The sequence below is a fragment of the Oryx dammah genome, unplaced genomic scaffold (assembly GCF_014754425.2).
Source record: "Oryx dammah isolate SB20612 unplaced genomic scaffold, SCBI_Odam_1.1 HiC_scaffold_25, whole genome shotgun sequence".
Lineage (NCBI taxonomy): Eukaryota > Metazoa > Chordata > Mammalia > Artiodactyla > Bovidae > Oryx > Oryx dammah.
In genome coordinates this window covers 24,512,641-24,529,656 of record NW_024070209.1, presented here as the reverse complement: position 1 = coordinate 24,529,656, position 17,016 = coordinate 24,512,641, and the positions used below count along the sequence as shown (strand labels likewise).

At 40.6% G+C, this 17,016-nt stretch overlaps 1 protein-coding gene across 2 annotated transcripts in view; it reads left to right on the top strand.

Annotated features, from left to right (window-relative positions):
• Positions 1 to 14,787, top strand: part of KCNG3 (potassium voltage-gated channel modifier subfamily G member 3) — a 50,664-nt gene extending 35,877 nt beyond the window's left edge. For both annotated transcript variants that reach the window (XM_040224567.1, XM_040224566.1), the window contains exon 2: positions 13,271 to 14,787. In XM_040224567.1, coding sequence (XP_040080501.1) covers positions 13,271 to 13,916 — 646 coding nt within the window. In that variant the 3' untranslated portion in view covers positions 13,917 to 14,787. The remainder of the gene's footprint in view (positions 1 to 13,270) is intronic.
• The last annotated feature ends 2,229 nt before the right edge of the window (positions 14,788 to 17,016 follow it).

Sequence of the window (17,016 nt, the reverse complement as noted above, 5' to 3'; positions counted from 1 at the left end):
TTAACAATTTGATAATCTGGCTCCTTTCCATTTATGCTTATGACATGGTCATATTGAAATTACCAGCCTCATAAGAGTCATTTCAGTAAATGGTACCCATGATTATTGCCATCAAATAAACTTCAGGGTTTAATTTACCTTTCCATCTTTATTACCTGCCTTGGACTTTTTTTTTTTTTTTAATGTAATTGCTTTCATTGTTCTGAGTTTATCAGCACCTTCCTGCCTTTGCTTGTGCTGGTCTTTCCATGGCAGATTAAATCTCCACTTTCTTGAAGAAGTTTTCCATAATCCCCCGGATGAAGGAAAACAACTTTCTTCTGAACTTAATGCATGTTGATTACAGCATTTATCGCTCTCTACATTTTACATTTGAGTCTCTACAGGCAAGGTTGTTGTTGGAGAGGGTATATCTTACCTTTCACCAAGATGTGTTTTAGGTTAAATTCAGTCTTCTTTTTGTTGTTGCTTAAAATTATTTGTTTGGCCGTGCTGGGTCTTAGTTAAGGCACGCAGGATGTTTGATCTTTGCTGTAGCATGTGGGATATTTTAGTTTTGGCATGCAAACTCTTGGTTGCAGCATTTGGGATCTAGTTCCATGACCAGGGATCGAACTTGGGCCCCCTGCATTGGGAGCTTAGAGTCTTAGCCACTGTAGGGAAGTCCCTGTTTTGTTGTTTTTGAAGAAACTTTTTATATTGAAATCCTTTTATACTCACAAGAAGTTGCAAAAGTAATGGTGAGAGTTCCAGTGTACCCTTCACCCAGCTTCCTCCAATGATGCCACCTTGAATAACTATAATTAAGTTCTATGTATAAGTCACCTTTCTAGACCTCTCGGTGGCTCTTTGGCTCCTGTAGGAATTCACAAACTTCACTGTGTGATGAATGGATTAACGTGCTCCACTGGCTTAGAACCACATCCAAGTAACAGATTGTCTCTCCATCCTTACCCCAGGACGTTGCATCCCCCATCATAGGAGACTCAGATGAAGCCTTGGAGATTTCTTGCCTCCTTTTGTGAATGCTTGCTGACCCATCAGACAGGGAGGACAGTAAAGGGTTCTGGGATGTATGCTCATGTGTGTGTGTATGCTAAGTCACTTCAGTTGTGTCTGACTCTTTGTGACCCTATGGACTGATTCTGCCAAGCTCCTCTGTCCATGGCATTCTCCAGGCAAGATACTGGAGTGGGTTGCCATGCCCTCCTCCAGGGGATTTTCCCAACCCAGGGATCGAACCTGCATCTCCTGCATTGCAGGCAGATTCTTTACCGTCTGAGCCATCAGGGAAGCCCAGTAGAATAGTAGCGACCCCTTAAAAACTCCAAAGGGGCATCCAGTCCTCTGTAGCCAATCCCCAGCGGTAGAAGACTGACCTTTCTGTTTATCCTTGTTTTTATCCTACCATGTGTCCTAAAGATGCCATCCAAACACAGGCATGAGTAAGCAAAGTAATACAAAGTGAGGGACATAAAATAACAAGTGTACATTAATTACAACTATAAGGAAATGCATCAATCCCAGCCAGGATTCAATGTATTACATAACCAATGAGTATATATTATTAGTCTGCCATTTATTAGCTGTGTGGCATGAGCAAGTAACTTATCTTTGCTTCAGTTTCCTCATTTATAGGTGGGGAAAAATAAAACCTATTGCATTCAGTTGTGAGAATTAAGTGAATTAGTATGTGTAAATTTACAGAAAAATGCTTAGTACTTTATTTAATGTATTCTCATTATTATTCTAGAGTAGAAGGATAAACATGTATGAGTGGATTTTTTTTTTTTTTGGTAAGGTAATTAAAGTACATAAGAAAAAAATCAGGTTTTGTTTTTTTTTTTTTAATTGAGCTTTTTCTCCCATTGAACTTGTGGCGAAAACTCTTATAAGGACATGAAAGAGACTGCAGAGAATGTAGTGGACGGTGATGTGCAATTTTTCGGAAATTTTTTTTACACCAGGTATCATCAGACAGTGCAGACCTGTTGGAAATGTGATTGGAAATGCCTCGTATGTTTTGGTCTGAAAGCTTGGGGTAGGAAGGGTGCAAGTTTTCTTTCTGTGCCACTCTTGGGAGTGTGCTGGTTTATTCAAGTCACTAGTAACTCCATCATAGTGCTTGCTCTTCTAGTTGGGCATGCTTTTTCATTTTTCTTTAAAATTTTTTCTTAATTGGAAAATAATATGGGCACATGGTAAATCATTTAACATTACCAAAGGTAATAAAATAAAAAATGAGTTTCCATCCTGAGCAAGGCTCCCTCTCTGGAGGCAGCAGCTAACAGTTTCTTAAGTATCCTTCTAGTACCTGTATGCACACATACACACACAATTAGAGCATAATATATGCACTGTTCTGCACCTGTATGTCATGAAGCCTGCTTCACATCAAATCACAGTAATGCACCTCACCACGTTCCTTTTTGTGGGTACGTGGCATAAGGTAGAGTTGTTAAATTCCCAATGTCAATTTCCTATGATTCAACCTGATGACTTCGGGAAATACATTTATATAATGAATCTCCAATGGATAGATGTTTCTATTTTTTTTTTTGTCCTTGGGTATTACAAACAGTGGATCTCATTGTACTTATTCTTGTATAAATATGAGAGTGTGTTTGTAAGATAAATTCCTTGAGTGGGTGACTGGGTCTCATGTGCAGTATAAAGCTTGACAAATCCTGGCAATTGCTCTTTTAAGTGGTTTTTACCACTTTATGCTACAGCCAGCAGTGTATAAAAATATAAGCAGAATTCTTGGGAGAAGAGAAAATCAAAAGATGAAGCATTCATCCTTGCCTTCTCTTTGCGCTCAGGAAAATACCAAAGTGATCTCCTTTTGAGTATGAAGGGAAGACTATGAGTCCAGAGATGGTTTGTAATAGTGACAGTTATAGAGACAATATATTAAGCTTTTACTATTATTTCATATTAATTCCTTTAATTCATTTTTAATACTTTTTAATAAAATTTATCTATTTATTTATTTGGCTGTGTCTTAGTTGTGGCACACCGGGATCTTTTGTTGTGGTGCAAGGACTCTCTGGTTGTGACGCATGGGCTTAGTTGCTCCATGACATGTGAGATTTTCATTCCTGGACCAGGGATGAAACCCACGTCCCCTGCATTGCAAGGCAGATTCTTAACCACTGGACCACTGGACAAGGGAAGTCCCTAATTCCTTTAATACTTAAGACAACCTGAGAGATAGGTCCTCTTGGCATTCTCATCATTTAATCATTGAGGAACATTTAGGAAGAGAGATTGAATAGTGTATCCATGGTTTCACAGCATGTTATTAATGGAGAAGGGTTACTTGCTTCAAGATTCCCCTGTCTTTGGACAAACTCCAGAAGTTGGTGAAGGACAGGGAAGCCTGGAGTGCTGCAGTCCATGGGGTCGCAAAGAGTGAGACACGACTGAGCAACTGAACATCAACATCATCGTCTTTGGACATCCTTGGTGGTCTGGCAGCTAAGACTCCATGCTTCTAGTGCAGGAGGCCCAGGTCCTATCTCTGGTCAGGGAACTAGATCCCACATGCTGCAACTAAAGATCTCTTATGCTGCAACAAAGACCCGGTACAACCAAATAAATAAATATTTTTAAAAATCCTCCTTTGTTGGACAGTTTCATGTTCATATTTTTATTTTGTGTAAAAAATGATCTCAGTCTATTATCATTTATCTTATATTTGTTTGTCAACATGTATGTGCCTTTAAGGGACTGATATTTCATTTTTCCCCACCAAAACTATAAACTTGAATCCTAAAATTCTATTTCAATTGAAAAGAAACAGTTATTGAGGTTTGAAATAATAAAGCATTTTTTATGCTATATTCTTAATCACTGTGGCATTGTACTTGCTTTTAAATATAATTTTATTATAATTACATATGTATGCTTATGTATATAGTATTTATATGATGTACATATACAGTAAATATTGCAGATGTTTTCTGTTCTTTCGTATATTTGTGTCATTCGTTTAACTTTTTCAAGTCACCTATTCAGTAAAAATATTCAGTCTTCGACTTTTTTATATTGTGAAGTGAAGTGAAGTGAAGTGAAGGTTGTTCAGTCGTGTCCAACTCTTTATGGACCTCTTTACAGTCCATAAAATTTCTCCAGGCCAGAATACTGGAGTGGGTAGCCTTTCCCTTCTCCAGGGGGATCTTCCCAACCTACGGATCAAACCCAGGTCTCCCGTATTGCAGGTGGATTTTTTACCAGCTGAGCCACAAGGGAAGCCCCTTTATATTTTAGCTTTCTTAATTGTCTCTGTAATATTGAATTTTAATCAGGTTCTGGCTGGAGCGAATGACAGGAACAATCACCTTAAATCCTTCTGCAGTAAGGCAGAATGTAAGTCACTACTTTAATGGCAGCATCAGCACCATTGTTTTAGTTTGACCCAGTGGGTAGCATGGCCACATGGTCTAAGAGTCTGAATTAAGGCTCCAGTTTCTTTGGGAGCATGGATTTAAATCCCACTGCCTTCTCTCCTTTTTCTTTATCATGGTAAAAAATACATAATATGAAATTTACCATCTTGCATATGTGAGACTGTGTGAAGAACCAGAAGAGTGAAAACTGCTGCTCTAATACATATACCATAGAGACTGAGAGATTGACATATATCATTTAATGCCAGTGAACATTGTTATAAAAGTGGTTAGCACCTTCAGATGTTTCTCAGTGCTTCAAAGCCCAGGAGATCCACATTTTATTCCCTGTGCCACTACCATTGCTTAATTGTGTGATCTTGGAAAAGATGTTTACCTTTTCAGCCTCAGTTTTGTCATCGGTAATATGGAGGTGTTAGGAGGAATACCCATTAAACAACAATTTCTCTTTTTCCTTTTCCCTCAGCTCCTGGTAACCACCACTCTACTTTTAAATTTGACCGCTTTATATACCTCATATAGGTGAAAGTGAAAGTCGCTCAGTCACATCCGACCCTTTGCAACCTCATACACTATACAGTCCTTAAATTCTCCAGGCCAGAATACTGGAGTGGGTAGCCTTTCCCTTCTCCAGGGGATCTTCCAACCCAAGGACTGAACCCAGGTCTCCCTTATTGCAGGTGGATCCTTTACGAGCTGAGCCACAGTGAAGCCCAAGAATACTGGCGTGGGTAGCCTATCCCTTCTCCAGCAGATCTTCCCAACCCAGGAATTGAACCGGGGTCTCCTGCATTGCAGGCGGGTTCTTTACCAACTGAGCTATCAGGGAAGCCCATATAGGTAGAATCATACAGTGTTTGTCTTTGTGTGTGTGTGATGGCTTTCTTTCACTTAGTGCAATATCCTGAAGGTTCCTCCATTTTTTAGCATGTGACAGGATCTTCTTCCTTTGTAAAGCTGAATAATATTCCGTTGTAAGACTGTGACACATTCTGTTTATTGATTGCCTTCATCAGTGGGCGTTTGGGTTCCTTCCACCTGTTGACTGTTGTGAATAGTGCTGCTGTGAACACAGGTCTTCCACATCCTGCTTTCAGTTCTTTTGGGTATATACCCAGAAGTGGGATTGCTGGATCATATGCAAGTTCTATTTTTAATTTTTTGAGGAACTTTGGTACTGTTTTCCATAGCTGCTGCCCTATTTTGCAGTCCTAACATAGTACATGGAGATTTCAATTTCACCACATACTCCTCAATACTTGTTTTCTGTTTTAATAGTAGGCATCCTAATAGGTGTGAGATGGTATCTTTGGATGATCTTGATGACTTGATGATTTTGAGGATTTCATTTCTCAGATGATTAGTGACATCGAGCATCTTTTCAAATGCTTGTTGGCTGTTTGTGTATCATCTTTGAGAAATGTCTGTGCAGATCCTTTGCTCGTTTTTAAGCTGGATTTATTTGATTTTTTTGTTGTTGAGTTGTAGGGGTTTGATATGTATTCTGGATATTAATCTCTCATCAGATATATGATTTGCAAATATTTTCTCTTCTGTAGCTTGCCTTTTCACTCAGTTGTGTTTGTTGATGCACAAAAGCTTTTAAGTTTGAGATAAGTCTCATTTGTCTCTTTTTATTTTTGTTGTTTGTTCTTTCTGTGTCGTATCCAAGAAATCATGGCCAAGTTCAATGTCATGAAGCATTCCCTCCATGCTTTCTTCTAGGAATTAAAAAAAAATTATCTTAGGTCTTACATTTAGCTTTAATTCGTGTTGAGTTCACTTTTGTACTTGGTGTAAGGCAAGGGTCCAACTGAATTCAGCACCATTTTTGATGGCAGACTTCAGTTATCTTATAAAGCTCCCAGAGGAAGCCATTCTTGTCCTTCAAGTTCTGTTAAGGTCACTTATATTATAGTGGGCAAAAAGCTGTTTGACACTTGTTATGTGTCTGATGAACTTGGGAAGGAAGGGCAGGAGATACAAAGATGAATAAGGCAGGGAGCTCTCAGGTGATGTGAATGCTCTACATCTCAATAGGAGTTTTGGATATAGGAGTCATGCTGTTGTCAGACCTCAGTTAGTGTACACGCAAGGTCTGTGTGCTCCATTGCATGTAAAGTTCAAATCAAAAGGAAAAAATGAGACAGTTATTGAACTCTGGCTAATAATATGCACTCTGAAGTTTTTAGATGGAAATGCATTGATGTCTGGATTTACTTTATTTTCAAATTAATTATTTTTGGCTCGTCTGGATCTTCATTGCTTTTAAAAATAACTTTATTTATTTATTAGTTTTGGCCGTTCTGGGTCTTCCTTGCTATGCAGCTTTTCTCTGGTTGCAGTGCTTCTAATTGTGGTGGCTTCTCTTGTTGCAAGAGCCTAGGCTCTAGGGCACGCAGGCTTCAGGACTTGTGGCCCCCGGCCTCTAGGATACAGGCTCAATAGTTGTGGTGCAGGGGCTTAGCTGCCCCTCAGCATGTGGGATCTTCCTGGACCAGGGATTGAGCCCATGCCTCCTGCAATGCCAGGCAGACTCTTATCCACTGTGCCAGCAAAGAAGTCCTGGATTTTCTATAAAATGCATCCCTCCCAAAAGATAGAAGATTAATATCTGGATAAAGGGGTGAATAGGTGCTAAGCAAGTATATTTAAAATATTAATGAATTTGTTCCATGTTTGAACTTTTTAAAAATAGAATAATGAGGGGAAAAAGATGGGAAGATAGTACCCAGAGGGAGGCGGAGGTTCACCTCACACGACATAGTTAATGGTCTTTGGTGTCCTGTCCTGGTCTCTTTTGCAGGTGAGAGGGCGGCGTGGTAGAACTCGTTAGCACTAAAAGCATTTGTTCTCCTGTGGAGCCTGTTTGTAAACCTCTGAGTCACTGCCATAAGCGCCTTCTATTATGAGGGATCAGTTAGGGGAATTAGAATGACTGGTGATTGCCAGCAAGTTTTGAGGGCGTCCAGTGCCTACAGAAAGGAATACGTTTTTCGTCGTAATTTAGTATACAATTATATATAACTGAAGCAAAATTTTTATACTTTGATGCACTGTAATATTTTTATTTAACTTCCAAAAAAAAGACCTCTGTCAATTTTGATCCATTAATGAGTTAAGAACCAGCAGTGTGAAAAATCTGCTTTAATACATCAACCATGGAGATGAAGAGATTGACATATATCATTTAATATTAACGGTGAACATTACCATACAGTTATAAGCATGTTCAGATGTTCCTTAGTGCTTCAAAGCCCAGTAGATCTGGGTTTCATTACCTGTGCCACAGCAATTTCTTCATTATGTGATCTTGAAGAGATGGTTAACTTTCAGCCTCAGTTTTGTCATCTGTAAAATGGAGGTATTCGGGGAAATACACATGCTCTAGAGTTCTTGAAAAAGGTTAAGTGAGATGATGTCTGCCCAGTGGAAAAGCCTGAATAAGTGGGAACTGTATTTTAGGCTGTAAATTCATTAGCTTCTTTATCTTTGGGCCTCAAAAGAAATCAGAATGAGCTTTGAGGCTTCTGGTATCCTTCAGTATCTTCTGTTCTTTTTTTCCAACTTGTTTTTTGTACAAGTAGCCCACGGAGTACCCGGTCGTTGGCTGCAATGCTCAGTAACACAGCACTCAAGTTTTCCATCAGTTGCTGGAGGTGGCTTTGGTGACAGTGCCATTTGGAAACATGGGGAGGTTTGGCAGGCTTAGTGGTGTTTGTTGTTGGAGAATGCTTTGGCATAGTCCTTGGTGGAAGAGGGATGCCTGGGGTTTCTCACTGATTCATCCCTTTTGCGTGGAATTCTGTATAAACTGTGTCTGACTTGGGGGGTGGGGCAGGAGGAGCCCAGTGGGCCTCATTACGGATGACTTTGTCTCTTTGAAATTTCCTTACTGAAAGATTATTTTGCATCATTTGGATTTCCTCCTTTTAAATCTGAACAATTTGGCTGCTAGTGGAAGTAATTAGCTGAAAATGTTCTGGTGTTTGGGGCACAATTAGCATTTTTACTCTTCTTAATTTAATCGAATCTTAGGATTTTATTGCTGGGAGAGCCCTTAGAAGATCAGAGCGAGAACAGCAGCAGGGCTCTCTGCATCAGGTCCAGAGCTCTTGCTCACGTCTGGCTGGAGAGGAGACATAGTACTTTAGCTGGGGAACGGGAAAGACCCACAGCTGATCTAAGAAAACTATTGTTGTGATTGCTTTGTGCTTTTGCAACCCCTCTGAGTGCATATATTATAACTTACTGAATTTACCAGTTTATTACCTTGGATAGGCTTCCGTGGTGGCTCAGTGGTAAAGAATCCATCTGCTAATGCAGGAGATGCAAGTTCAAACCCTGGGTCGGGAAGATCCCCTGGAGGAAGAAATGCAACCCACTCCAGTATTCTTGCCTGGGAAAGCCCATGGACAGAGAGAACCCTGGTGGGCTACAGTCCTTGGAGTTGCAAAAGAGTCAAACATGACTTAGCAACTAAACAACATCAACAACAAACAGCCAACTTAGAAATCTTGGTGGGTGGCTTAACACAGCAAAGATTTATGGTTGCTCACATTACCATATCCAATCAGAGTCAGGACGGGGAATCTCTGTCTTTCTCTGCACATATACTCAGGGACTTGGGCTGATGGAGACCATACCATCTTGGAGCCTCTTAGGACACATGCTTTTTAGGTTGCCATGGCAGGGAAGAGAATTCCCACCTACTCTTCATTGCCTCTGCCCTGAACTGTAGTCATTTTGCTCACAGCTCATCAGAACTGGTCACATGACCCTGCCTAACTGCAAAGGGCTAGAGATATGGGGGAACACATGGAGTATTTGATGAGCATTGTCGGGGAGAAGGGATGCATGGTATTATGTTTATAAAAACTGCATATTGAAAAAACTCCACCTCTTGTTTTCTAGATCTACCAAGTTTCATTACCATCCCAGTTTTCTAAGCCTTGGGGCTCATAGAAGCCATTATGGCAATAGCTTTTACTGATAGTCAAATGGGGACAGAGAAGCTGCTGCCAGCCACCAATTAATGGGGATCTGTGTGCCGAGCCGCAGGTAATAAGAGAAACAGGGACAGCTGTGATTTCATCGGCTGACCTCCCTCACCAGGCAGTAGGTTGGATTACTTTCACTGTGGACTTCATCTTCCTGGTTGGTTTGTGTGTAGGCTGAAAAATAATCCCTCTCTCTCCACAAAAAAAGGCAGGTCCTAATTGCTGGTAACTCGTTTACACTGTGCATACTAAGTCACTTCAGTCATGTCTTGACTCTTTGCGACCCTATGGACTATAGCCCGCGAGGCTCCTCTGTCCATGTGATTCTCCAGGCAAGAATAGTGGAGTGGGTCGCCGTGCCCTCCTCCAGGGGATCTTCCCAACCCAGGGATCGAACCTGTGTCTGTTATGTCTACCTGCATTGGCAGGCAGGTTCTTTACCGCTAGTGCCACCTGGGTAGCCCCTGGTGGATATTGCCTTATATATCAAAAGGAATTGTGCAGATACGATTACGTTAAGAACCTTGAGATGGGAGTGTGTCTTGGGTTGTCCCAGAGGCTCTGAATGCTATCAAATGTATCTTTACATGGTGTGTCCTTACACGGTGGAAGCAGAGGGAGATGTAACACAGTGGCCACGGAGGCAGAGATAGGAGTGGTGTGGCTCCAACCAAGGGATGCCAACCAGGAGCTGGTAGAGGTGAGCAATGGATGCTGCCCTGGAGCCTCCGGAGGGAGTGGGTCCTCCTCACCCTCGATTTTGGCTTGATGATAGTGATTTGGCACTTCTGACCTCTGAATCGGTGAAAAAGTAGATTTCTCTAGGAAAAAGCAAGAGAGTTCCAGAAAAACATCTATTTCTGCTTTATTGACTATGCCAAAGCCTTTGACTGTGTGGATCACAAGAAACTGTGGGGAAAATTCTGAAAGAGATGGGAATACCAGACTACCTGACCTGCCTCTTGAGAAACCTATATGCAGGTCAGGAAGCAACAGTTAGAACTGGACAAGGAACAACAGACTGGTTCCAAATAGGGAAAGGAGTACGTCAAGGCTGTATATTGTCACCCTGCTTATTTAACTTACATGCAGAGTACATCATGAGAAACACTGGGCTGGAGGAAGACAAGCTGGAATCAAGATTGCCGGGAGAAATATCAGTAACCTCAGATATGCAGATGACACCACCCTTATGGCAGAAAGTGAAGAGGAACTAAAAAGCCTCTTGATGAAAGTGAAAGTGGAGAGTGAAAAAGTTGGCTTAAAGCTCAACCTTCAGAAAATGAAGATCATGGCATCTGGTCCCATCACTTCATGGGAAATAGATGGGGAAACAGTGGAAACAGTGTCAGACTTTATTTTTGGGGCCTCCAAAATCACTGCAGATGGTGATTGCAGCCATGAAATTAAAAGACACTTACTCCTTGGAAGGAAAGTTATGACCAACCTAGATAGCACATTCAAAAGCAGAGACATTACTTTGCCAGTCTGTCTAGTGAAGGCTATGGTTTTTCCAGTGGTCATGTATGGATGTGAGAGTTGGACTATGAAGAAAGCTGAGCACTGAAGAATCGATGCTTTTGAACTATGGTGTTGGAGAAGACTCTTGAGAGTCCCCTGGACTGCAGGGAGATCCAACTAGTCCATTCTAAAGGAGATCAGTCCTGAATATTCATTGGAAGGAATGATGCTAAAGCTGAAACTCCAGTACTTTGGCCACCTCATGCAAAGAGTTGACTCATTGGAAAAGACTCTGATGCTGGGAGGGATTGGGGGCAGGAGGAGAAGGGGACGACGGAGGATGAGATGGCTGGATGGCATCACCGACTCGATGGACGTGAGTCTGAGTGAACTCCGGGAGTTGGTGATGGACAGGGAGGCCTGGCGTGCTGCGATTCGTGGGGTTGCAGAGAGTCGGACACGACTGAGTGACTGGACTGAACTGAAGCCACCAAGTTTCTACGGTGGCCTCAAGAAATTAATGCCCTTAGGTTTCCGCTGTCTTGGTGGTCAGTGGCTCTTGCCCTTGTAACCAGGGCTCTGAGGAATCAGGACTGAGATGAACACTAGGGAAATGAGTGCTGGGGGAATAGGCCTCTAAACTTTTTTTTTAACCTTTGAAATTTAAACCCTGTGAATTTATCACTTATTCAAGAAATAAATAAAATTAATCTCTGGGGCTCCGGGAACCACTGTAAGTAGATTGTTGTTGTTCAGTGGCTAAGTTGTGTCCGCCTGTTTGAGACCTCATGGATTACAGCGTGCCAGGCTTCCTTGTCCTTCACCATCTCCCGGAGTTTGCTCAAACTCACATCCATCGAGTCAGTGATGCCATCCAACCGTCTCATCCTCTGCCGCCCCCTTCTTCTCCTGCCCTCAGTCTTTCCCAGCGTCTGTAGCAGGGGAACATGGTTCATTTTCTTTATTCATTTCCATGAGTCACATCCGGTGCGGTTTGTGTCCTGTGCAATGCACCGTGGGTAATTCTTCTCAAATTGTCACTCCACAAACCTTACCATCCCACCGGCTTTATTTTCTTCTCTCTCCATCGTACTTCTCAGGTTTGGGTCTAGGTCAGTAGCAAGACCGAATTAAGTGGGGAAAAATGAATGATGGTATAATGATTATTATGTCTTTAAAAAATACATATTTATTTACTTTTTGGGCTGTGCTGAGTCTTAGTTACACCACACAGGATCTTTCGTCACGGTGTGCGGACTCTCTAGTTGTGATGCGGGCTCAATTGCTCTGAGGCACGTGACATCATAGTTCCCCAAGCAGGAATCAAACCTGCGTCCACTGCATTGGAAGACAGATTCTTAACCAACTGGACCACCAGGGAAGTCTCAATTATAACTTTTAATTTGAATTTTAAAATGTAATTTAATTAAAAATCACTTTAGCCTTACCTCTCACTCTTTATCAGGGTTTCCTAACCAGTAGCTGAGACTTAATTCCTCAGCCTTGGGGAGTGTGAGGCAAGGCTGGTGGCTTCCACTTCAGCAATGCTACCCCTGATGCCAGTATGCTCTATTAATTACATGCTTTTCTGTGTGTGCAGTAATGTGAAAAGGTTGGTAAATACTGATCTAGGTAAAATGTGACCTTATATTTAAAAAAATACATGATGCATGAAAACAGCTATGGAAAATGAATAAGCAAACTTGTTGGGTCTTTGGGAAAATTCTAGTGATTATTTTGCTCCAGTGTAGGAATCTTCAGCCTTTTTTCCACTGTGATGCTCGTGATAAGATGGTCATGATCTGGTGCTCTCCTGGCGAAGGCACTGGCATTCCTGCAAAGCCTAAAAGCAGGCTCAGATTCAGTGTCTCCCACACAAGCCTGTAGAGAAAAAGAAATAACAGTAACATTTTAGGAAATGATCTTGAGTTCACTCTTATTTACCAATAAATAAATCATCAAAAACTTAGATGTGTCCACTGTCTGTGGGAACCATGTCTTTCTGATTCACCTAATAACTTACATCACACTAGAGAACCACTATCCTCATGGAATAACATTTCGTATTGTGGCAAGCTGAGTATAAGTTAATTTCCGGCCACCATGTAAGAGATAGATTTTTCTACAGTATTAGTCATAAGCAAACTAATTTTTTAATGGTATTACATGCTGTATATTAATAAGAGCTTCATCAAGTTCAGTTTTCATTTGTTGAAGTATTTGTTGTTCTGTTGTATCCTGGTGGGTCTGGTGATGTTGGTGATGCTGTCTGTTCTTTTATGTTTTCTGGAAAAGTAGCTAAATTAGTATGTTAGTGTAGTACTATCTGAAGAAATCTAAGAGCTATTAAAATGCTTAAAAATAAAATGATCAATTCTTCTTTTGTTCTCTTGACAGGATAATTGAAGCTATCTGCATAGGTTGGTTCACTGCGGAGTGCATCGTGAGGTTCATCGTCTCCAAAAACAAGTGTGAGTTTGTCAAGAGACCTCTGAACATCATTGATTTACTGGCAATCACACCGTATTACATCTCCGTGTTAATGACCGTATTTACAGGCGAGAACTCTCAACTCCAGAGGGCTGGAGTCACCTTGCGGGTGCTTAGAATGATGAGGATTTTTTGGGTGATTAAGCTGGCCCGTCACTTCATTGGTCTTCAGACACTTGGTTTGACTCTCAAACGATGCTACCGAGAGATGGTTATGTTACTTGTCTTCATTTGTGTTGCCATGGCAATCTTTAGTGCACTTTCTCAGCTTCTTGAACATGGGTTGGACCTGGAAACATCCAACAAGGACTTCGCCAGCATCCCTGCTGCCTGCTGGTGGGTGATTATCTCTATGACTACAGTTGGCTATGGAGATATGTATCCTATCACAGTGCCTGGAAGAATTCTTGGAGGAGTTTGTGTTGTCAGTGGAATTGTTCTATTGGCGCTACCTATCACTTTTATCTACCATAGCTTCGTGCAGTGTTATCATGAGCTCAAGTTTAGATCAGCTAGATATAGTAGGAGCCTCTCCACTGAGTTCCTAAATTAATGCACTGCAGAGCAATTCTTGCACACACTTCATTTGATCTAGTTGACGCTACTTCATATTTATGCGTTTCTTGCTGGGTGAGCACTGCAGTGGTCCTGTCATCACCTTGGTGGAGTAAAAATTGTCCTTCCCAGCTGAAGGGATAAAAGAATTTACTTATTATGGAGTAAAGAAGATTGAGACTGCAAAGGAAAGGGAATGTCTCCTAGAATAAATTTTAAGATCTTGTTTTATTTAGACTTGTCTCTTCCCTGCCTTGAACAATTACACTTTTTGTGTTTGTTTTAAAGTATATTATTTGAACATTTTAAAACTGAAAGCTACTATTTTCCAAATGTTTTTCCATCTTGTGAATACAGAAGAAGCTTGGAAGTTACAGTGTTTTTTGTTGGAGAGTAACATTTTCATTTCTAAATGTTTTATAATCTCTTATATCAATGTCAGAAGTATCCTGGAAACATATGTCAGATGCAGGAACTGTTTAACAAATACTTTGAAAATTTGGCCAAATTTTAAAGTGTAGAGTGGAGCTAGTAGATACAAGCAAGAATAGTATTTGAAAAACTTCTCCGGCATATTTCTCAATTATCTGATTTATTTTTGTTCTTATTCTCCTTATCATACCATAATATAATATGGTATGATATCATACCTTATCATACCATAATATGATATGGAAGCTTGAGTAGGTTCTTCCTTTTCCATTTTGGATTTCTTTTTTCTCTGTCTTGAAATGACTTAAAAGAGTGTTGTATTGTTTAGCATTTTATTGGAGTTCGTTTTATCTGAATTCATTGCTGTTACTAGATGTTAATTGTCCTAACATTCAGATGTCCAAATAAGATTTCCAACATTAAAATAATAGAAATAGTTTGATATTGCAGCCCATATTTATCTTCTTCTGCTCTTAATGTCTTTTTTTTTTTAAACTAAACACCATGTGTTTAATAAGACTTAAGATGAAAGGATATTTATGTAACCATTTTATACCAAAGTCATACTTAGATGTTGTCACTGGATTGTCTTAAAAAAGAAATGAAACATTTTCTTACTCTTGGTTGCTGTGTAGCTAAGCCAATTTTAAACCAGCTAAACGCAATGAATACATCAGTATTTGAGATGGTCTTCACCATTGGCAATTATAGCTATGCCAAAACTTTTTGTAACAACATTGAGTAATAGGCCACACTAATCTGGCTAGGTTATTAGGACTAGATAATATAAACTGATGATGTTAACAGTCTGAATTAGAATTTTGCTTTGTTAACCAGTTGCCATAAAGCCAGCAATATATAAACACAAAAAACTAAAGTCATTGATTCATGAATAATTTAATATTATACATTGTAATTTAGTGAGGATGGGAGGGGAAGCAGAGGAGATGGAAAGGGGATATATTTATCAAGGAAAGGGTTACCAGAAGTGTTCATTAAAGGAATATTAGCCATCATCTAGTTCAAACCTTAAGTAGTACAGGTAGAAAACCAGGGCGAGAAAGGATGTGACTGTGAAGGAGTTAGGATTAAAACCGGAACCTCTGAGAACCTAGTCCAGCAGCTTATTCTTAACACACCCCTCAAGAAAAGCCTTGAGAAGCCACTCTCCTTTGCTGTTGCCACTGCTGAGGTAATAATAGCAAAACCGTTCCTTTTCCCTGACTTCCTTTCCTGAGTGTAGGTGATGTTTTGGTCATTAAGACTCTCATCCCAGGACTTACCTGGTGGTCTAGTGATTAAGACTCTGAGCTTCCAGAGTCATAATAGGGGGCATGGGTTCAATCCCTGGTCACGTGCTCCACAGTGTCACCAAAAAGCAAGCAAACAAAACCCCCAAAACAGGGCTCTTGCCCCATCTTTTCTACTATTGCACACGGGTATGTTACTTATTACATACTCGAACTCTTTTGTTTATTGTATTTGTTTGTTTATTGTATATTCATGGGCTTCCCTGGTGGCGCAGAGCTTAAAGAGTCTGCCTGCAATGTGGGAGACCTGGGTTCGATCCCTGGGTCAGGAAGATCCCCTGGAGAAGGAAATGGCAACCCACTCCAGTATTCTTGCCTGGAGAATCCCATGGATGGAGGAGCTTGGTGGGCTACAGTCCACGGGTCGCAGAGTTGGACACAACTGTATTTGTTTATTGTATATTCATTGTACTCCAATATATTTGAAATAGATAGCATGGATTTCTTACCTATTTTGATGAAAGCTTTGTCATTTATGCAAGTAATAGGCAAGTGATAGCATCCCCATATTCCTAATAAGACAGCCGTCCATTTTGCTGGCACTGGGAACTCCTCATGAGAATATGTCTTATCTCTCCAAGTCAAGTTTAACTATCGTGAAGGCCTGGATCCCTTTTCTTGCACACACCTTCATGTCCCCACAGCATTTGTGATAGACTTGTGCACAAACTGTTGACTGATTTGGGAAGAGAAACTACTTTCGGAAGAGGCAAGGGAAAACACATACCTGGATGTGTGTGTGTGGAGCCACCTGGGTGAATACACTAGCAGACTTTGAGGCTGCCCTGAAGTAACTGGTAAGAAATCTCTTGGTGACGGCAGACTTCATAGGACCAGTTCTCATAAAGAAGCATGTTAGATAAATGCTAGTGGTGGTTCAGCCACCGCTGTACTTAAGATGCTGATGAGACCTGGTGGACTAGTTCATTCATGACTGAAAAAAGTATATATCACAGATATTGTAGGTTTTTCAGATTGAAGGCATTTTCTTATTAGCTTCCCTGGTGTTATTGCCTTAAAAAATAATAACTGAGTAACAATTCTTTCATAGTTGTACTTTCAGAGATTTCTCATCACTCAATCTTCATGGCAGAAATGCTTTCATTAGGACCTGTATTAGTCCCAGTAAATCAGATATTATCTTAAGTTAGAATGCCCGAGGAGGAAAGAAGTCCAAATATTTGTTCTCATTTTATCACCCCTGAGCTTATGTGACTTGATCTTACATATAATTTGTTTTGTTATCCTCTGAAGTAGGATTCTTCAGGATTAAAGTTCCAAAGTTAGGGAACATATTTGAAAGTGAACATACTCTAACAATTCAAGATCTTCTTATCTTTTTTCTTTTACGACTCT